The following is an 18,920-nucleotide window of genomic DNA, read 5'->3' as shown; positions in this document are numbered from 1 at the left end:
AGACAAAAAACAGCGAAAAAAGACACAAAATTACCTCAGACATAAACCGACTACAGACACAAAAGGACAATGAGACAAAAAACACAAAAAAATCCCTTACATATATTAATCTATAATAGTCACATGTACACACATTAAGTATTTGTGAAGACAAAACTCCACATGAATTACAATTGAAGTCAATGTTTATAATTTATAAATGTAGAATTGTGAATTTACAAAGTATGGCCTACATCTTGTATGTGAGATCTTATGTATCATAAAAGCAACTGGAGAACGTTTAGTTTTGTACATTTGAGTGCGTGGTGTGAAACAATCAAAACACACAGTTTGTATAATTAAAATATAATTTATTTAAGACATAATTTAGTCATTAATAAAATAGTAAATAAACAAAAACATGAGTTGTCACTGTAACAGATATTGAGGTTCTCTAATGTAAACCATGATTTAACAAAAAGTACACTCCCATCAGTTATCATTTTTCAGACATTCATATTGATGTGTTATTATCAAAGCCAAGTCATAAAATCATGATGTCTTGATTCAAAGACAGACGGGGCGGCTGTGTCGAGGCGAGCTCGGGGGACACGGTGCTACGTCTTTAGCCGCTCCCTCCTTGAGGGTCGGTCCAAACATTTCAGTGTGTCTGATGTTCCCGGCCGCATCCAGGGATCCGTGGAGACGGTTTCCACGGAGCTTTGATGGTTGTGACTGCCGAGAGAAAACTGAGGAGGGGAGCAGCTGTCATCAGACAGATCCAGAGGTCCTAAGGAAGACACAGTGAAATACTGTAAGAGTTAAATAACAAACTTAGATACCTACATGTCCTTAAAACCAGTCTTTTGGATGAAAGAATCACCATTTATTAACTGCTACAGAACTCACTGTCTCTATCATCACTAATAATATCTAAACAAATATTTGCAATGCTTTTCTATATCCACTTTTAATAAAAGCTCCCATGATTTTTTTTTGAAAACTGGCTGTATTTAATGACCCCTGGGCTTTTGGAGCCTATTAAAGCCTTAATGTAGAATATTAATTCAGACATTTATGAAAAAAGCCATCCTGGAAAACCACTGCTTTTCTTTTTTCTTGTATTCCTCTAAATAACTTAAAATATTAAGGCCGTTACACACCAAGGCCACAGTCAGCTGTCCGCCCACTTTGGACCTTTCGTCAAAACAGAAACGTTTCCGGATTGGTTGTGTTGGTGTTCACTGGTGCACAGTAAATATGCTTTGTTCTTTCACTATACATTTGTATTGTTAATGTGCTAACTGGATAACCAGCATCATGACGGTCTTCTGGTTTCTAGTATTACAGATGGCCGCTGTCTGCTAGTATGGAGAGGTATCTCCCCTCACGCAGGTGCTGAACGTAAATCCTTGCAGTCGATTTTGTGTGTTTCTGTGCAACATGAGGCAACAAAGAAGGGAGCTTTTGTCGCCCCTAGTTCTCTGATGTCGGCTTGGTGTGACACAGTCTTAAGAACCAGCAGAACTGAATCTTTCAAGTCGTACCAGCTGTGTTGCCACGCCGACCAAGAGCCATCAGGCGACCTGTCCTGTCCCGGTTCCCCGACTCACCGCTGGGCTCAGCTTCCTGCAGCAGTCTGCTACCTGATTGGCTGCAGTAGTCACCATGTTGGCTGAAGGGCTGGCTGGAAGCAGCTCGGTCCTGAAACAACCAGAGGACATCAAGACGGGGCTTTAGGATTAAAGAAACAATTAAACCTCATTAATTGTAGCGTTTAAGCTCACAGGGGCACATGATTATTGTTAAAGCTGAACCACACAACAGAGAGCTGTGACGTGTGTGTGTGTGTGTGTGTGTGTGTGTGTGTGTGTGTGTGTGTGTGTGTGTGTGTGTGTGTGTGTGTGTGTGTGTGTGTGTGTGTGTGTGTGGTGTAGAGCAGAGTACCTGGGGGCGCTGTGGCTGTTTGGCCAGCCTTCTCCTCTCCCTGGCTGACAGCAGAGGAGCTTTTTCAAGCTCTGGGGTTTGCGGCACCGGAAAGGCATCGCCCAAGGGATCTCCACACACACCACACACACCACACACACCACACACACCACACACACCACACACACCACACACACCACACACACCACACACACACAGGCAAAATTAGCCCCAGGCATCTTAAATACACAAACTAGGATACACAGTGCTAATGTTGGTTGTCCCCACATCTTTCCTCCTACTCTGTTCCACTCCTCTATATTTACATTAACCTGATAATACCAGATACTTAAATATATAAATAACACAATAAATAGTTAATGATCAGTTAAGCTGTCTGCACTTTATTGAGCAATAGATGCAGAGCTCTGTTTTTGGGTTAACCTTACATTATTTCAAGATTCAGGAGATTCATAAGTAACTGATTTCTAAAGTTGTAGAAACACTGCACTCTTTTTAGTTAAAATCCAAGGAGATGATCTCTTTGCATTTAAAGGATTAAAACATCAACTCTGCCTCGAGATCACATCAAACTTTAAAAATAATGCTTCGTATCCCACGGCATAAAGTTGATTTTTTAATCCTTTAAAACACTAACAGATAATCTCTGTTTTTTTAAGAGTGCACTGTTTCTATGACTTTAGTTTGATTTTCTTCAGGAACACAAACTCAAAAGTCACTTCTGATGTTTGTGTTCCAAGGACAAAAATCCAAATTCATCAGTTCTGTAGGAGCTGTGAGAGTTTTTGGTGGTTGAGGGTTGTGAAACAGAGAGATCCCAAACTCTCAATTATTCTCAAATGTCTGCACCTGTATGCTGCAAGATGAAAAATACTGGACGTCTTTATTTAAATAATGATGTAAAAATGCCTTTATGAAAATATGGTGTTCCTACCAATGAAAGCACTCTCTGACTCCAGCAGGGAATCTCTTGCAGATCCCCCCAACACACTCCTCTGAAACATAAAACACACAGCAGATATTAACCAGATGGAATCAGGCAGTGAATTGCTGAATCAGAGCTGAATCGCTGGCGCTTTTTTCAAACCAAACAATGTTTTCTTTTCGACTCACCAGATAATCGTTTTGCTGTGGTGGGGACAGGTCAAAATAATCTGCAGCACAAGAGTGATATTATTAAAAGTCTTTTTCCATAAGCACTGAATTATTAAAAGCCACTAATGGCAATAATGTGATGTGATCTGGATAAAAAAAGTATGCTGATGCAGATGGGACTGACTGCTTTGTGACTGGAATGAGATCTTATTAGTCAGGTTTCCGTTTTGGCACAGATCTAATGTCAATATCAGGTGTAAACAAGGCCATATAGAAGACATTATCATCCCAAACATCCACATTACAAAAAAAAGTGGCATGAAAAATCAGACCAACTGTCGACCAGTAATATGAGTAAATGAAAATAAACTGTTCTGTCACACATCGAGCTCTAATTCATATTCCTGCAAAGGGATAAATAGGACTTAAATGCAGCGAGCTCTGACCGTCGTGAACTGTCGACCTCTGGCTGCTGAACTGATATGGATCTCTATAGTCCCGCCTTCTTCTGCCTCCTCCGTCCTCCGGTTTTGGAGCGTCGCTGAAGCCCAGCCTGGACTCACCGTCTAACACAGCAGAATTATAAGCTGTGATCAGTTGTATGTGTGTTTGTTTGAGTACAATTCAGACTGTAAGTCTTGTGTAGTACCTGGGTATTTGAGCTGAAGGGAGTCGTGGATTCGCAGCAGGTTTCTGGGCTCCATGTTTCTGGAGTTGGGCCGTCGTACCGGCGCTTGGAGCCGCAGCCTGGCCATGTCAAACACGTCCACCGGGGGGCGCTCTCGATGTCTGCACAGACACAGACCAGAACACACACAAATGCTTACAAGTTTACCTGGTGTCAAAAGGCACAGCAGAATCTTCACACTCATTGTTAACCATAAAGTCTGAGAAAAAGGAGGAATGAACATATGAATTACAAAAAAAAAATTTTGTTGTATGCAGAGTTACAAAGGTTGGGTGTTTTCTGCAGAAAGTTCAGTCTAAAAATGATCTTCATGTAACCATAATAAGAACTTTAAGTTCTTTATCATTCAAACATTGCTGAACTGAAAACTTCTTCACTAGACAAAACATACATCAGTAAGTTGATATTAATATTTTAGGCATAAGATGACACATAAGGTGCACGTAATGTGATAAATGAGGTTTACAGTAAGAGTGATGTCCGTGCTTCTGTCTGACCTGTCACTCAGGGGAGAGTCTAAGTCCTCCCAGTCGCCCTGCTGCAGACGACCCTCCAGCCGCTTCTGCTCACTGCGGAGCTGCCGACGCAAAGCTGACAGCTCGCTGAACACATCGTGCTGATCACCTGAAAACACACACACACACACACACACACATTCTACATCTGCAACAGTACTTTCACGAGCTACACTAATTTTCAGTACACAGCTAGATCATATGACAGATGTGTTACAGTAATGGACCAGGGACTCTGGAAAGAACTGTACCACCTGGTTTTTACACTGTCCATGCAACAAACCGCCAAATCTGCAGTTTCTTAGTATTTGGTTCAAACATTTCTTGCTCAGGTGACTTCTTTAACTGCCTGGCTGATACTGTACCTGCAGCTCGAAGCTGATTCCTACGAGCAGGGACTGGAGGGGACTGAAGACCGGACAGAGAGCGCTCCTGTGGGACAGACAAGTGAGAAGTTATGAAAACTGAGATATTTAAAACAGGAATGCACGATAATGGATTTCTTGCCACATGCCAATAAATAACAACTAATTTGGCCAATAACCAATGCTGATATATATCCATTTTTTCATTCCTCACTTTAAAGATCGCCAGCTCTCTTCTGTAGTATATATACTGTTGTATATATAGTACCATATTATCGTGCATCCCTAATCCAAAGGGTGTGTGTTTGTGTGTGTGTGTGTGTGTGTGTGTGCGTGTGAGGAAGACTCACAGAGAGGGGAGCAGTAGAGTGCTGGCTGTCAACAGTGGGGGGTCTGGGGCTGTACTGGTGTAGCCCATGTTTCCTCTGCAGAGTGGGGATTGGAGGTGAGGGCTCCCTGTGGACCTAAGAACACACAGACACCCAATAAATACATAAACATTGCAAATGCATATTAAATCAAATGTAAATTCATAGTTGTCACCCGCTGTCCATTTTGGTGTAAATTAAGACTGCCAAGAGAAAATATAGAGTGCCTAAGTAAAAGTATCAAGGGACATGCTACTGAACAGTCCTTTACAAAGTAACTTGTTTGAAATAAAGCATGCACAATACTTTAACCCGCCTTCATTTAACATTTATAAGCAGTATAAAAACATCTGAAAATTGTTTTTCACCTGCCAAATTATTATTCTGTCTGCCACCAGAAGGAGGTCTGATTTACGGAAAATAAAAACTTAGGAAAGGTCATGAGTTGGTGATCGCTTTAGATGCAGCTGCTGAAAAGAGCCATGATCTGTTATGAGACCAATAAAAAGAAAAACAAATGTGCATATCCAGATTAAAACGTGTCTCATAACGTGTGCTTTTTTTAATCTGGTGGAATTATTTTTCAGTCAAAGTTGAAACAGCAAAGATATGATGGGTTATAGTGTGATTTGCCGTGCCCGCCAAATTGACTCCGATAGAACTGAGAGTCTGGCTCACTGATCGCTGTGACTCATGATCTTTTCTTGTGTTTTCCTTGACGGCAAAAGTGCATCAACAAGCTGGCGACCAAACAGAAAAAGAACAGTGCTTTTGTTTTCCCCCAATAGCCATCAGTAGCTATCCTCCGTTTCCAAAGAGCGTCAATTGAAGTTCTGCAGTTACTACCTCCGGTCGCAAAAATGGCAGACGCTGAAACAAATGAAGTAATGAAAATAATTTTTAAAACAAAATGCAGTGTGTGCTGTGTTGTTGGTAGTTTCTCTCTGGGGAATATGGAAATATAACTTACTTTCAGTCAGCTGGCCATCAGCTATAGTCTATGTAGTGTTTCTTTGCAACATGAAACAGAACGGTAGGACCCAAGGCAACATTTTACCACATGGATCATCACGAAAAATTATCTTTTGGACAACATAAAATGTCCTTTTTAGGAAAACGATAAGTTCTTGTCTGTCATTTTATTTTTCACTGCCTTTAACGACAGCTATGTGCTCAGATTACACAGTTTACACTGAAACTATGGAAGTTGGTGGTAATATATAGTAAAATATGTTAAAATCATCACATTATTTGAATGATATTGAAACTAACATTTTCTGAACTTCACAGCATCTCATTTTACACTTGTTGCAACTTTTTAATCTCTCTAATCTGCAGTGTGATGGTGTTTGTTGTCGAGGAGTCGTCGGTGAACTGACCTCCTCCAGCCGAGCCTGCCTCTCCCTCTCATACTGCCTCCTCAGCGCTGCGCTCTCCTTCTCCTCTGCTTCAGTCTTCTTCCTCTCCATTTCCTTCTTCCTCTGTTCAGCCAGCTGAATCAGCTCTTCATTCTTGGCCTTTTGCTAAGACACACAGGGAGAATACATTTGAACTTCTGCAAATGTTATCACACTTCCCTGGCATCTAGTATTTTCACATAATTAAAGAATTAAGTGCAAATTATTAGACAAGTGAAAACGCTGCCCATGACTTCAATTTTTTTAACCCTCACCTCCATTTCCTTCCGTTTCTTCCTCTCCTGCTCTTCATCATACTCCCTTTGGATGCGAGCCCTCTGCTCTGCAAGCCTCTTTTCTTCTTTCTCCTCCTCAAGTCTTGTTCGTTCCCTCTCCTCTGCCTTTTTCAGCATTTTCTCGTCAATCTGGAAGCAAACCCAGAATAATGAGACAACACAAATGAACACAAGGTCTAAAAGATGGTCAGCTGATGGCAGAAGTGCTACTCAGAGGTACCTGCTGTTTGAGGTAAGCTTTGTACTTGTCCTGCTCGTGGAGTTGCTGCTGGGTAGGCTGGTTGGCAAACACGTTGCCTCTGGCAAACTGGGGGGTTTGGACATGGGTGAAACCTACAAAAACACAGAAACGTGAAGAAATTCTACATATGTAAGGCCAAAGAAGTTTCTTTTCTAAAAATCTCACTGAGCAGTAGCTAAGGACATCTGTATGTTAGAAGGTGTAGCACAAATCATTACTGCTGCTATGCTGTGGTGCTTGTGTCAATTTTTCAGCTGCAAATATGATTTTTTTTGTTTTTTAATAAAATCCTGAATGAGCTGTAGGCATTCAGTTTGCTGTGCACTGTTTTTTGTCTTTAACAGTGCTTTGTGACTGTGTGAAAAGTATTATTACAATATTTGTTACTGTTACTGTTTGTTTGTTACTGTTCTAGAGCAGGCGGTAAACTTGCTCCAACATACATGGCTACAACACATTGAGAAGAGGAAGGTTACGGTACCAGAAAGTCTTTCACTAGTGTCATGGCTACTGTAATCTGTTACAGTACCAGAGACCCTCTCGTTGGGGTCAGGGAGCTCCGCTCGGCGGGCCGTTATGGCAGCCGTGGCCCTCCTCTGCCGCTGCTCCGGGTTAATGTAGGCCTCCTCATTCAGTTTGTGCATCTGGTTGAGGTCAGCTGGACACAAGAAGAGCAAGTAAGAACGAATTAGTTGAGGACAAAGGCGTGTGTGTAATTATTTCGCAGGATAAAAAGTTGTAAAAAAAAAAAAAAGAAAATATGTTTGACAGTATTGTATAAAACAGACAATATACACAAGCATACCGATGAGATTTCCAGTGCTGTCTCTGAGTGGAGCTCCTCCTCCACCTCGACCCCAGGGCTGGTGGTTCTTCATGTCGGCCTCCAGCTGGGCCTCGTAACGCTCCCTCTCCTCCCTCTCCAGACGCCTCTGTTCCTGTTGCTCCTGGATCTACAGCACAGAATGTTCTCGGTTACACCAAAAAACTCAAATGACAAATCCTAATTCTCTAAACACTAACAAATATTCCTTAATATCACCTAATGTTCTTCACAACACTTCCATCAGGTAAACCTTTGTGATTAAAATATATTACATTGTCTGAGAATAATATGGTTCAATAAAAAGCACATTTATCAAGATGCTTATTGTGTAAAACCAAAAACATGAAAATAGTCCGGATTACAGTTAAAGTAAACTTTCAAACATAAAGAATTGACACCTAAACCCCTATAGAAGAGAGGCCATTTAAAAGTAAGATGAATATATTTTGGTATAGGAATGATGTTTGATCTGAGATGTTTATTTTGACCACCCTGATTTAAAAAATAAAAAAAGTAACATAATTAAAAGGCTAGTCTGGAAGGAACTTATTCATAGTCAGTGTATTACCTACAGTAGATGGAGGTTGGCATGCTCCAGTTTTGGAGAAGCAGGCAGGAGCACCGCCACTGAAGCTAAGCAACGTACTGCTGTGTGGCCTGATGGCAAGATAAAGCTGTGAAAATATTCCAAATGTAGCAAACACTAATATGGAGAGTTTTTTTTAAGAGGCGTATTGCTGCTGCTCCTGTCCACAGCATTACATTGGGTAGCTTCTGTGGCAGGCCTCCTGCCTACCTCTCCAAACTGAGGGTGAGGCAACATCCTTTACTGAATTTAATAGTAATTATGGAAAAGTACCTTATACACCACTTCAAAAGATCCAAACTATCCCTTTAAGTTCCAAAATCAGCCTGACAAACAACCCAAGCGCATTAGTGACGAGCCACCTGGTGAATCTTTGTGTGAGTCTGCAGTGATCATGTGCAAGCTAAGCCAAGAAGTAGAGAGGATTTTTGTCGCTTCAGTATCATAAAACAACTAGAGGAGAGAGATAAAGGATTGGGATGGAACTGAGGTGGCACTGGGATGTAAAGTAACAGCTGTCTAGGGGGATATCTCACAAACACCTCTACAGGCATCAACAAATCGATGGGGATCTAAGGGTGTAACTTACACTTAAACTTTTAATCTTAACTTGATCACTTTTACCGTGTCGTAAAGCTCGCTGTTCCCTCTGCTGGAAGCTTCCTGCCAACATACCACATACAGGGATGCAGTGAAAGTTAAAAGTAACCTGCAGCCACTTTATTTTTTACTCTCTCCTAATGTCGTTTTTTACAAAGCAGGACCTGAGTCAAGGTGATGCTGTTCAAACGCAGAATTGATAATTGTTTTGAGTTTAATGTTGCATGTACCTCGCCACCATTAAAAACGAAGGTTCACCCTCAATGTGTTTTCCAAGGCTTTAAAAACATAAGATGAATGAATAAAAAAAGTCCTTAACTACATTTATTTATCAACGTTCAAAAGTTTTATCTGTAAATGTATGGCTTTTTTTTTTATTTAACTTTATTAACAGCATCCTCTGAAAATGTTTAATTAAAAAAAACTTTTATGCAGTAATCCATTTGAATTAAATCCACATCCATTAACATTTTGCTTTGCTTTGACCTGATTTTTTAAGTCTCAGCCTGCCAAATGTTAGGATTTGTTCTGAGAAAAGAACTAACTGGAAATTCCTTTCATGTACTTGTTGAATAAGTATTAAAACAAAGTAATTAGATCTAAACATCAGAACTGGAGTTCTCTGTGTTTTACGGGAAAATTAAAATGATAATTTAATGGATGATGATGGCAGTGGGGAGGTTCAACCTACCTGCTGTTTCAAAGCCTCCCTGTAACTCAGAATCCTCTCCCTGGTTGCTCTGGATCTGTCTGAAGGAAAAACCCTGACTTGCGAGTCCACTGTAGCAGCCTCAGTGCTCTGCCTGTTAGGGAGAATTGCAGAGGTACACCATCATTTTGTTACATTGTCTTATTAGATCTCATTGAAATTACATTCAGTTTTATGAGGCAAAAGCAATTCCATTATGGGCACGAGTCAATTCTACGATATAATGGGGCAAAAGTTTACAAGAAGTTACACAATTGTCTTTGTTATTTTAGCTCATACATCCGAAAAACGATCAGTTTCATTGAAATAGGTTGCATTGGCAAAACCACCAAATGACTGAGAGGAAGTCGCCTGTGTGTTGGTAAAGCAGATAAATTTACTGCCATTCATTTTCTGACCATGCTTTCCAGGCCAAAGTGCTAAAAAGTGAAGAGGAGATATTTACTGTATGGGAGGCTCAGGGAAGCTGCTCCCACTGTGCTGGCTGTGAGGACTGTGGTGACCAAACTGACTGGGCAGAGCTCCCCCCGGTGGTGCGTTCCAGTAGGACATGGGAAGACCGGCGCCAGGAACAGACAAGTGACCATCTGGACAGAAAAATTAAAAACACACTTTATTTTTTGACTATAATGCTGAATGTAGCATATTTGTATAGGCTACTACGAATATGTTCACTGAGTGCGAAGTATAACATCAACAAGAAAAGCTCCCAACAAACAGGAGATTAGTGCTTACAGTAGGCCATGTTTGGATCAAGCAGGTTTCTGGTGCTGTAGTAGTGATGAGGCTCTCCATACGGGCTCCTGTAGGCATCGCTGAGAGTAGATGGAGGATGAGGAGCAAACAAGGGGATTCTGGAGATACAAAGCAGGTAATCAAAGAAGGTGTTGTTATATAACACAGTGTCTCATCTGCAAATCTAAAACCATCTATAGGTCTTGTATTTCTGGCTGTAAGAGCTGTGCAGTCTGAGGTTAACTAACTGGGCCAGAATAATCTTGAGCTGAAAGTTGTTTAATTCCAACAATTGTGAAAAATTACACGTCAAATGACTTTCCAGCAACCTGGCAAAAATAACCATCTGTCAAAACTGGCTATGACCAGAGTTATTATCCTTTGAGAAACATTGTTTTTACATTTTCCATAGTCAGTGGAAGCTTCTGCTATTCATGCTCTGGATTCATAGACATAAACAGGATATTTTCTAATTTTATTTAACTGATATCCAACTCTGTTCTTAGTATTCACCCTCCCACAGCCAAATTTTAAATCAGCCAAGCCATAACAGGAATTGTGATGTATTTGCCACTAAGGAAGTGGAAGGACAAAAAAACTGATTCACCAAAGTATCACAATTTTTCAAAAATAATTTTAATTGATTTTTTTTTTTTAAATGGATGAACTGATATAATTCAAATGTAGAGGTGGAAAATAAGTTGCCCCTTTTATTGTGGTATTCGATGAAGGATTTCATATCGGGTTCAAGATAAACAAAGCTGACACAAAAAGCAAAGAATGGTGGACGGTCCAAGGACACGGACCTTCAGCTGCGTGAGTAGAAACTTGTATTCAGCCATTCTTAGTGTATTTATCACTCGTATGCAGTATTCTTAGTGTATTTATCCCCATGGTCTAGTGTTAAAAAAACCCACAATGAATTGTAATATCAAATCGCAATACTTAAAAATCACAATGCATATCTAATTAGCATCCAAACTCTGTGATAATAGAGGAGGTAAGCATATCATCGCAGCCCTAATTGCAACTGAGGTTAGTGCTGACCAAAATCGTTCATCAACAATGCATTTACAAATTAAGACAAGTCATTCTGAACATTTTTTGACAGTGAATTATTTTTAGGCACTGCAGGGAGTAATGAAACAAAAATCTGCAGCAACAGGGAGCTGTTTATGTAGCATTAAACTGCACTTGACCACATGTCACCAAATGAATCAACACTGAAATCTAGAGAATTGCAGCTTATATAAAGCTCAAGTACAAGGGATACCTGGGTGTGTCCACGGCTCTGGGGAAGGAGGGGGCAGCTGGCTGGCTGCTGGGAGATAGACCTCCTCCCCCGAGGTTCAGGGCAGAGCTGTACTCCAGCAGAGGGGACTGAAAGGCGACATGGGGCTGCTCAGGAGGAGGCATCTCTCTGTCTCTAACACCCATCTTCACATTGTTAGGTAGACCTCTGGATGATGTTTCACTTCCCCCTGTGGCTGAAGGCTCCAGAATCTGAGGATCTTCTCTCCTGCTCAGTCCAAACTGCCTGATGCGGTCCGGCTGAAAGCAAAACTGAAAGATTGATATCTTCCCTCAACTCTAATTCCATCATATCTTCTCCATTTTAAATTTAGATTAACTAAAAATATATATTTAAGATTATACTGCACTTATAGAGTTTGCTATGAACAAAAATTTTGTCCATGTTGGCTGAGACACAACCATCATTCGCAGATTATTTTCTACAAATGTAGCAGAACTCAAAATGGTCAGTCAATGTGTATCCGCCCACCGTGACCTCACAAATAATCCACAACCTTCTTGACTAAAAACTAAATGAGAGTTGGTTGTCAGATGCCAGCTGACCTGTTTCTCTGGATCATTTGCTCCTGTCGCAGCAACTTTCAGCTCCAAATCTTTCTCCCTGCAACAAGGACACACACATAGTTGCAGGTACAGGAGTTTAGGGTTTTGCTCAATAACACTTTGAGAAGACACGAGGCCCTTAACAGACACATTATGTGTTGCCATGATGCCCCTAAAAAGCTTATCTATCCCACATGATTGGAAAAACACATGACAAATGCCTGATGATGATTTATCTACTGTTGCAGCAATTGCACATCTCAGTGAATTTGTGTCAGCTACCTACCTAAAGTGTGCATATTATTTCAGTGTTACACTGTATAAAAAAGATAAGGATCGCTGACAACTCACCTCTTCTTGTTTCTGTGCTGTTCAGCTATCTGCTCCTGCAGCTCCTGTCTGTAGCGCACCTTCCTCCTCTGTAAGGCATCTTCTGTATCGGTTGCTCCTGAGAAGATTCATTTATTTATTTATTTTTAATAGGGACACAGCATATTGAAGAACATCAGTATAAAATACAAATGTAAATATGCCAGAGTTGGCAGGCCTGCTAATTTACATCCGTAGTCCCTTGGCAGGTAATAAACAATAGAAAAGTCAAGAAAAAAAGAACAAAAAAAACAACAATTCATACAGAAAACTAATGTGATGAGACGGCATTTAATAAAAAAGGGGGGGCCATCGTTTCTTAGTAACGATTGAACGTTAGTGACGTTTCCCAGCATCATTTCTTTCTAGTAGTTTTGTGAATCTTGTTTGGTAATCCATCACTACATTAAAATAAGCTTAAAGGGAACTTATTATGCTTTCCCTTATTTTCTGACATATATTGTTACAATGTCAGATGTTGATACTGAATGTGGATAAAGTTTGAAATAATGAGGTAAACAGATGTAAAAGTGATCCCCGTGAGCAAAAATCTCAGGCTTTAGACCAAAATGAATACTGTTTGACTGATATCAAATAATGATAGTTTTTTTTAAACATGTAATCTTGGTTGCCATTGTTGTTAATTTCTCATCACCTTCAAATAATAATGTAATCATGTTCCAGTAAAAACCCAAAATACAAAAAGTATGTATCTAAAAATGAGCATAACAGACCCCCTTTAAGAAAACTGTTACCAACCAATAACTCTTATAAGAACTGTCCTTTCAGAAGAAAAAGCACACGTTCAAATCCATTTTATTTCTCATGATTAAATAGTAACCAAATGCTATTTTTAAAACAAATGCAAAATAAAAAACACTGTTTTACCTATTATAAGGCCAGTAGCAAACTCAGCATCCTCATTTTTGGTCAGTGCTCTCGATCCCCTGCCCATCAGATTCTCCGTCTTTCCTCTGGAAAAAGCCGAATACAAACAGATTGACAGGAACATTAAATAAGGACGGACAACAAATCAGCTATTTTATATCATCCTTTTAACACACATACATGAATAAACATACCTGCCATCAGTTTTATTGGACCGTCTCTTCTCAAAACCGGCCTCGGTCCCTGTATGTCTGCGTCTTCTTCCTTCCATCAGCTCTTTCAAGTACTCGTCCTCCTCTGAGTCCTCATCCAGTGGCTTCCCCAGCCTGTCATGATGCCTTGGAAATACAGAATACTGCTCCTCGTCTTCTTCGGCACCGAGGTTTTTAACCTCGGCGAGGCGCAACCCCCTACTGTCCTCGGTCAGAGTGGCTGCATCCCTCCGTGAGGGGGGTCGCTGTTTGGGAAGAACAACTGTATCGTCTTCAAGCAGCTGTTGCTAAAGGAAACATGGTTGTAAGAGGAAAGGTTGGTTAAAAAGAGAGTGTAAATATATCATCAGGTCCTCATTGACTATTTCAAACATAAATTTCAAGTTGGGTGCAATAAAAAGCTCAATATATTTTATTTGATCAGTGGATTCAACAGCTTTTGTCAGACATGCCCTCACAGCTACGTCCAGAATTGAATTTGTACTACTACCACTTAGATAGACTCTTGAATAAATCACTTTCTGCAATTCCATTATTTTTGGCAACATCCACCTTTGCTATATTACTGTCAGCTAACTATTTCAACTATTTATCCATATTCGTGTCAACTGTTTAGTTTAACCATTTGTCTTTTACTGCTTTAACTACTTATTTTAATCATTTACATTAACCACGTATGCATTTCTTGTAGACAGTGTTGTTATGATACTGGAATTTCTAACTCTGATACAGTACTTTGAAATACCACGGGAAAAGTTTGGACATTGAGAGCATACAATTTTAAATTTTTAGATAATATTAACAAGGCTATTACATCACAACGGAGACTGTTCTTTTCTTGATTAGTAGCCCAGAAAAGCAGAATAAATGTTATAAACATTAAAAATAAGAGAGAGTGAGAAAGTGCTGCTGGTACAAAATCAGTATTGAAATAATTTCAAATACTCAGAATCAATATGTATCAACAAATCGCTATTTTTGACAACAACTTTTAGCTAAATATTTCAGATGTGTTCCCTGCAGAACTAGTTTTCACTATGTGACATTTTGTTATAAAATACTCAGGCGTTATCAAAAAATTGAAATGTGGACATATTCTATTAATCAAATCATTATTGTTATTTCAGAAAGTGAGTTGAGCTTCTCCAGTATTTTTCAATGTACCCTCTTAAAACTGCAGAAGTACACTCTGGGCCACAAGTACCTCAAGCTGGAAATCATTGATCTAAACAACAGCAGTATCTGCTCTTTTTCTCACTGTACCTTTTGTCTACTGTAAATGTTTTGAAAAACTTTTAATTAAATCTTTATCCATGAAGAATTAATGAGGAAGTCAGTCAGAGGTTTCACTGATTCCTTCAAGTCTGCTCTACCATAGATTTAGGCTGCCATCCAGAAATAATGTGGAAATTGAGTTATTTTCTTTCATTGAAAAAGTCGGCACATAATACTGTCAAGGTTAAAAGTTAAATGTGTGATATGCCAGCAACTAAGTAGGATTTTTTACATAGAATTTCTTTTAAATTATTTTTTTAACATAACATAATTACCCTGTCCAGTCAATGATCTGACATGATATTCAAAGAGAAGAGAGAAGACATTTACCTTGATAGACCTCCTGTTATCGAGGTGAATTAATGGTCCAGGTTCTACACGGTCAAAGTGCTTCTTCTGTAACATAAAATGTTACAGTCATGATTCCAACATTGTGACTTTTACTCATCAGAGCTAAAGCTAAAAACTAAAGCTGAAGAGCTCAGAGCTGAGCCTTAACCCAAAGACTGGATTCTCAGTTGTGCCCACCTGTGTAATATTAGTGTAAATAAAGCTTATTTTTACAATACAACTAATGATATTTAACTTAAACACATTGACTACACCACATTAATGGTAAATTTAGTGCATTTAAAACTGTATTTTTTTCCTCATTACTTTGTGATTAACAACATATCCAGAACAAGAAGTGCCAGGTTTCCAAAACAACTTCAATCATGCAACAAATATCCACATCAAGTCAAATGCCTGGTAAAAACACAACTTGGTCATGTAATATTTCCAGACTGTAAACAATGCTGAGGATTATATGGATCATGGAATACTGAGAGCTGCAGGGGATACACCCACTTATAGTACAATTTGTGCCAATGTAAAACCAGAACAAATAAGAGACAGATCTAGAACAAAGCTTGAACTGACCTTTGAACTACAGCCAAACACTCTTAAGTTAACAGGTAAGGTCAGTGACAGTCACCTGAGCCATGTAGCGCCTGTAGTCCATACGGAGCTCATGCTGCAGCCTCTGTTTCTTCCTCTCATACTCTACACCGAGGGGCAGACCCACCGTGCAACTCTCCTCTAACAAAACACATCCATTAATTTTTAATAGAGACACAAGGTGAAGAGTTTCTTGCCAAAACAAGACAACTGCCCTCTTAAAGCTACAGTTGGTATTTCTTTTAGAAAAATAACCTTTTGTCGTTTTTGCTTGAACTGTCACTATATCCAGAGTACTACATGCGATAGAAAAAAAGAGTCATATTCCTCCTCTTCCTCCTCATAGTGCTCCTAACAGCACTTGTAAGAAACCATCTTGCCTGAATGAAAACAACCAGTCAAAGCTGAACAGTCTCTAATGCAACTGCCATGTCATCACGTCTATTACTGCTCCCTCAAAAAAAAAACAGACTCTCTGATCAAACTGTAAAACTAGGCAGTGCTGATTGAATATGAACTAAGATAATATTACTGCACTGCCTATGTCTTGCCTAAAATGTTTTCACAAGCATTTCTTAATGCCCCATTTAGCTGTAATAGTGAGTGTGTGAACACGAATTAGGTGCAATACTGTTTCCTGCATAGACTAAAAAATCTGAGACCAAACGATCAAAATAGGCAATTATTTGATTATTATTTCTCTCCTTAAATGTTTCCAGAAACATATTTTAATGTACTGTTAAGCCGTAAACTGAAAAAGTTTCGAGCCAAAACCAATGACCGCCCACCAGCCAGAGCTAACGTTCTCATTTTACAGCTTAACAGTTCACTAAAATGTCTCTGAAAACATCTGAGCTGAAAAAAGGGCGATGCTCAACAAAACCTTGGTTCATATTTGATCACTGTTGGCTCATTTGACAGTATGCACGTAGTCCACAAGGAGTTATTGATGTGACTGACAGCTCTGTTAGAGACTTTCACCACAGTTGATTTTTACAAATGCAATTAGAAACATTATGAGGAGGCAGAGGAATATGATTTTTTTTTCACAAATCATCTATCTCATGTTCTATGTCTGGATGTTGTGACAGTTGCATCAAATATGACAAAAAGCTATTTTTCTAAAAATTACCAACTTCAGCTTCAAAGAAACAGCATCTATGCTGACAAACACTACTGACATGAAAGCAAGATGCATTATGGGTTATTTTTATGACAGATTTTGAGATTTGCTCATCTTTCATGAAAAGAATCATCTCCATCTCAGAGTTTAAAGGAGGTAAACGTGGAACTGATCTGTACCTTTCCCCTGTGCTGACAACTTGGGAGGGATGTTTTCCTTAACAGTGGACCCATAGGCTCTGCTGGATTTCCCCTGCCAGTCAAAAAAAAGCAATGTCATGCATTAACATTAATGCACAGTAATCACTGCAAAAAGGTCTCGCCAGAGTTTTGTTTACAATTCAAAACAGATATTGAAAGGAGGTCAATCACTCTATACTTATAATCAGCTGAACAATTTCTGCTTTGTGCCTTTTTACAGTGCATAGTAATCTGTTTTATCAATCCTAGGATACAGCTTACAGTGGTTAATCAAGAGATCATATGCATGAGAATTTAACAAAATCATTTTAGATAATAAGCAGTTGTTTTTCCAGAGGCCAATAACCTAACAACCATCATACCAACTCACCTTTATTTCCATGTAAGGAGGGTCTTGTTCTAAACTGGCTTTATCCTCAGCCACTCTCGCCTTCCGTGCCCTGATGAAGTTCTCCAGCTCGTCATCCATCTCCTTTTGGCAAAGTCACACAAGCCCACTGAGAACACAAATGCCATGCTGGGGCATAATATAGGTACAATACAAAAACTGTGTAAAATGATGAAAGACTCCAGGCTGCAAACGTGATAGTTTTGATATGTGAAGATAAGAACTAATATTCAATAGGCCTCATAACCATTTTGAAATAGGGTTTTCAACTATGTGCCTTCCAGGGCAGAATGTCTACAAGTTTTATCACAACCAAAGACCACAGCAGGAGATTTCACTGGTTAGTTCCATTTCACTTCACTGATGCATTATCTGTGGAGCTGTTTCATCCAAGAGCAGTCTGTTTTGGGGCCTTTCAGCACTGTCTTGGGACCATTAGATTTTGTTTTTAAGGTCAGTTCACGTCAGAGAGCAAGCAATGGTAACATAAACCAAATGGGCTGATTAATCACAGTCAACGTCACATGGCGGAATGACATTCATTATATATCATTCGACTCCAAACACAAATCTTACTTCTGACAAATATTGATAAGCGGCCATGTCGATAACGTTACTGTCTCTTTAATTTTCCGTTGTCAGGCAACCACAATTAACACCATAGCGTCACATTCCCTACAGATAGCATAATTAACCCGCTTAACGGTATTAGCTTAGCCGCTATCATTATAAAAAATGCAATAATTTTTATCATTAATGCAACAATTATAGAGTTTAAGACGTTTGATTAGTTTAAAGTAACCTATAGCTTACGTTAGCTAGCTTGTTAGCTCTGACTGAAGGAAAGGCAACCCAAAAACCAAGACTGATACAAAAACTAGGAAAGCTAGCCTTAGCTAGCAACTAGCTCCTAGCCTTGTTAATGTTAGCTTTCTAATGTTATTATCAATATTATTCTCGTAAGCACTAAACAAAACATACCATTAAGCGACGACAGCCATGACATTACCGGATAAGGTAATGTTTGCTCCTTGCAAATGTTGGCGGTGCTTCGATCGTCCACTTTGAGCACAACATAGCGAGCAAGTTTATCGCAATACAGCACCACTTCCGGTGTAGATTTCAAAATAAAATTCCATGTTTGAAAATCACTTGTGCCGTCCCCTTGACATAAATTCTGCATAATTCATACACATGTGATTTACAGCATTGCACCCTCTTTGTGAACTGGTCATAGGCAATTCAATTTAAAATCATATGACAATTTAGTTTATGATCTAATTCCAATACCTAAGTCAGTACTACCGGGCTGGACCTTTAGA

At 39.4% G+C, this 18,920-nt stretch overlaps 1 protein-coding gene across 8 annotated transcripts; it reads right to left on the bottom strand.

The window, feature by feature from the left end:
* Window positions 1-329: 329 nt before the first annotated feature.
* Window positions 330-18,712, bottom strand: LOC121948440 (centrosome and spindle pole-associated protein 1-like). 8 transcript variants are annotated; one of them, XM_088081368.1, is made up of 29 exons: window positions 18,580-18,712; window positions 17,581-17,682; window positions 17,190-17,262; window positions 15,925-16,028; window positions 15,279-15,344; window positions 13,656-13,960; window positions 13,462-13,547; window positions 12,556-12,652; window positions 12,205-12,262; window positions 11,621-11,898; window positions 10,348-10,466; window positions 10,058-10,199; window positions 9,595-9,706; window positions 8,928-8,966; window positions 7,697-7,844; window positions 7,373-7,549; window positions 6,871-6,983; window positions 6,630-6,779; window positions 6,337-6,480; window positions 4,940-5,053; window positions 4,590-4,656; window positions 4,207-4,333; window positions 3,671-3,810; window positions 3,468-3,587; window positions 3,040-3,080; window positions 2,861-2,921; window positions 1,927-2,036; window positions 1,527-1,683; window positions 330-769 (listed from the first exon to the last, which is right to left on the bottom strand). In XM_088081368.1, exons 1-29 carry the CDS (start codon window positions 18,580-18,582, stop codon window positions 597-599), a joined length of 3,426 nt encoding a protein of 1,141 aa, XP_087937494.1. In that variant the 5' UTR covers window positions 18,583-18,712; the 3' UTR covers window positions 330-596. The 8 variants fall into 8 exon arrangements, with proteins under 8 accessions (XP_087937494.1, XP_042349770.2, XP_087937491.1 ...); XM_042493836.2 differs by lacking the exon at window positions 8,928-8,966; XM_088081365.1 differs by lacking the exon at window positions 8,928-8,966 and having other exon boundaries at window positions 1,927-2,013; window positions 2,862-2,921.
* Between the last annotated feature and the right edge of the window lie 208 nt (window positions 18,713-18,920).

Source organism: Plectropomus leopardus, chromosome 8 (assembly GCF_026936395.1).
Source record: "Plectropomus leopardus strain MGB_pleo_1.0 chromosome 8, ASM2693639v1, whole genome shotgun sequence".
Classification (NCBI taxonomy): Eukaryota; Metazoa; Chordata; class Actinopteri; order Perciformes; family Serranidae; genus Plectropomus; species Plectropomus leopardus.
This window is presented reverse-complemented; position numbering and strand designations above follow the sequence as displayed.

Excerpts from the sequence above, each read along its gene's own strand:
- LOC121948440 (XM_088081368.1), bottom strand. Across the intron at positions 17,263-17,580 it reads CTCCTTACATGGAAATAAAG|GGGAAATCCAGCAGAGCCTA; the intron begins GTGAGTTGGTAT and ends TTTGACTGGCAG. Across the intron at positions 3,081-3,467 it reads GAGGTCGACAGTTCACGACG|ATTATTTTGACCTGTCCCCA; the intron begins GTCAGAGCTCGC and ends CTTGTGCTGCAG.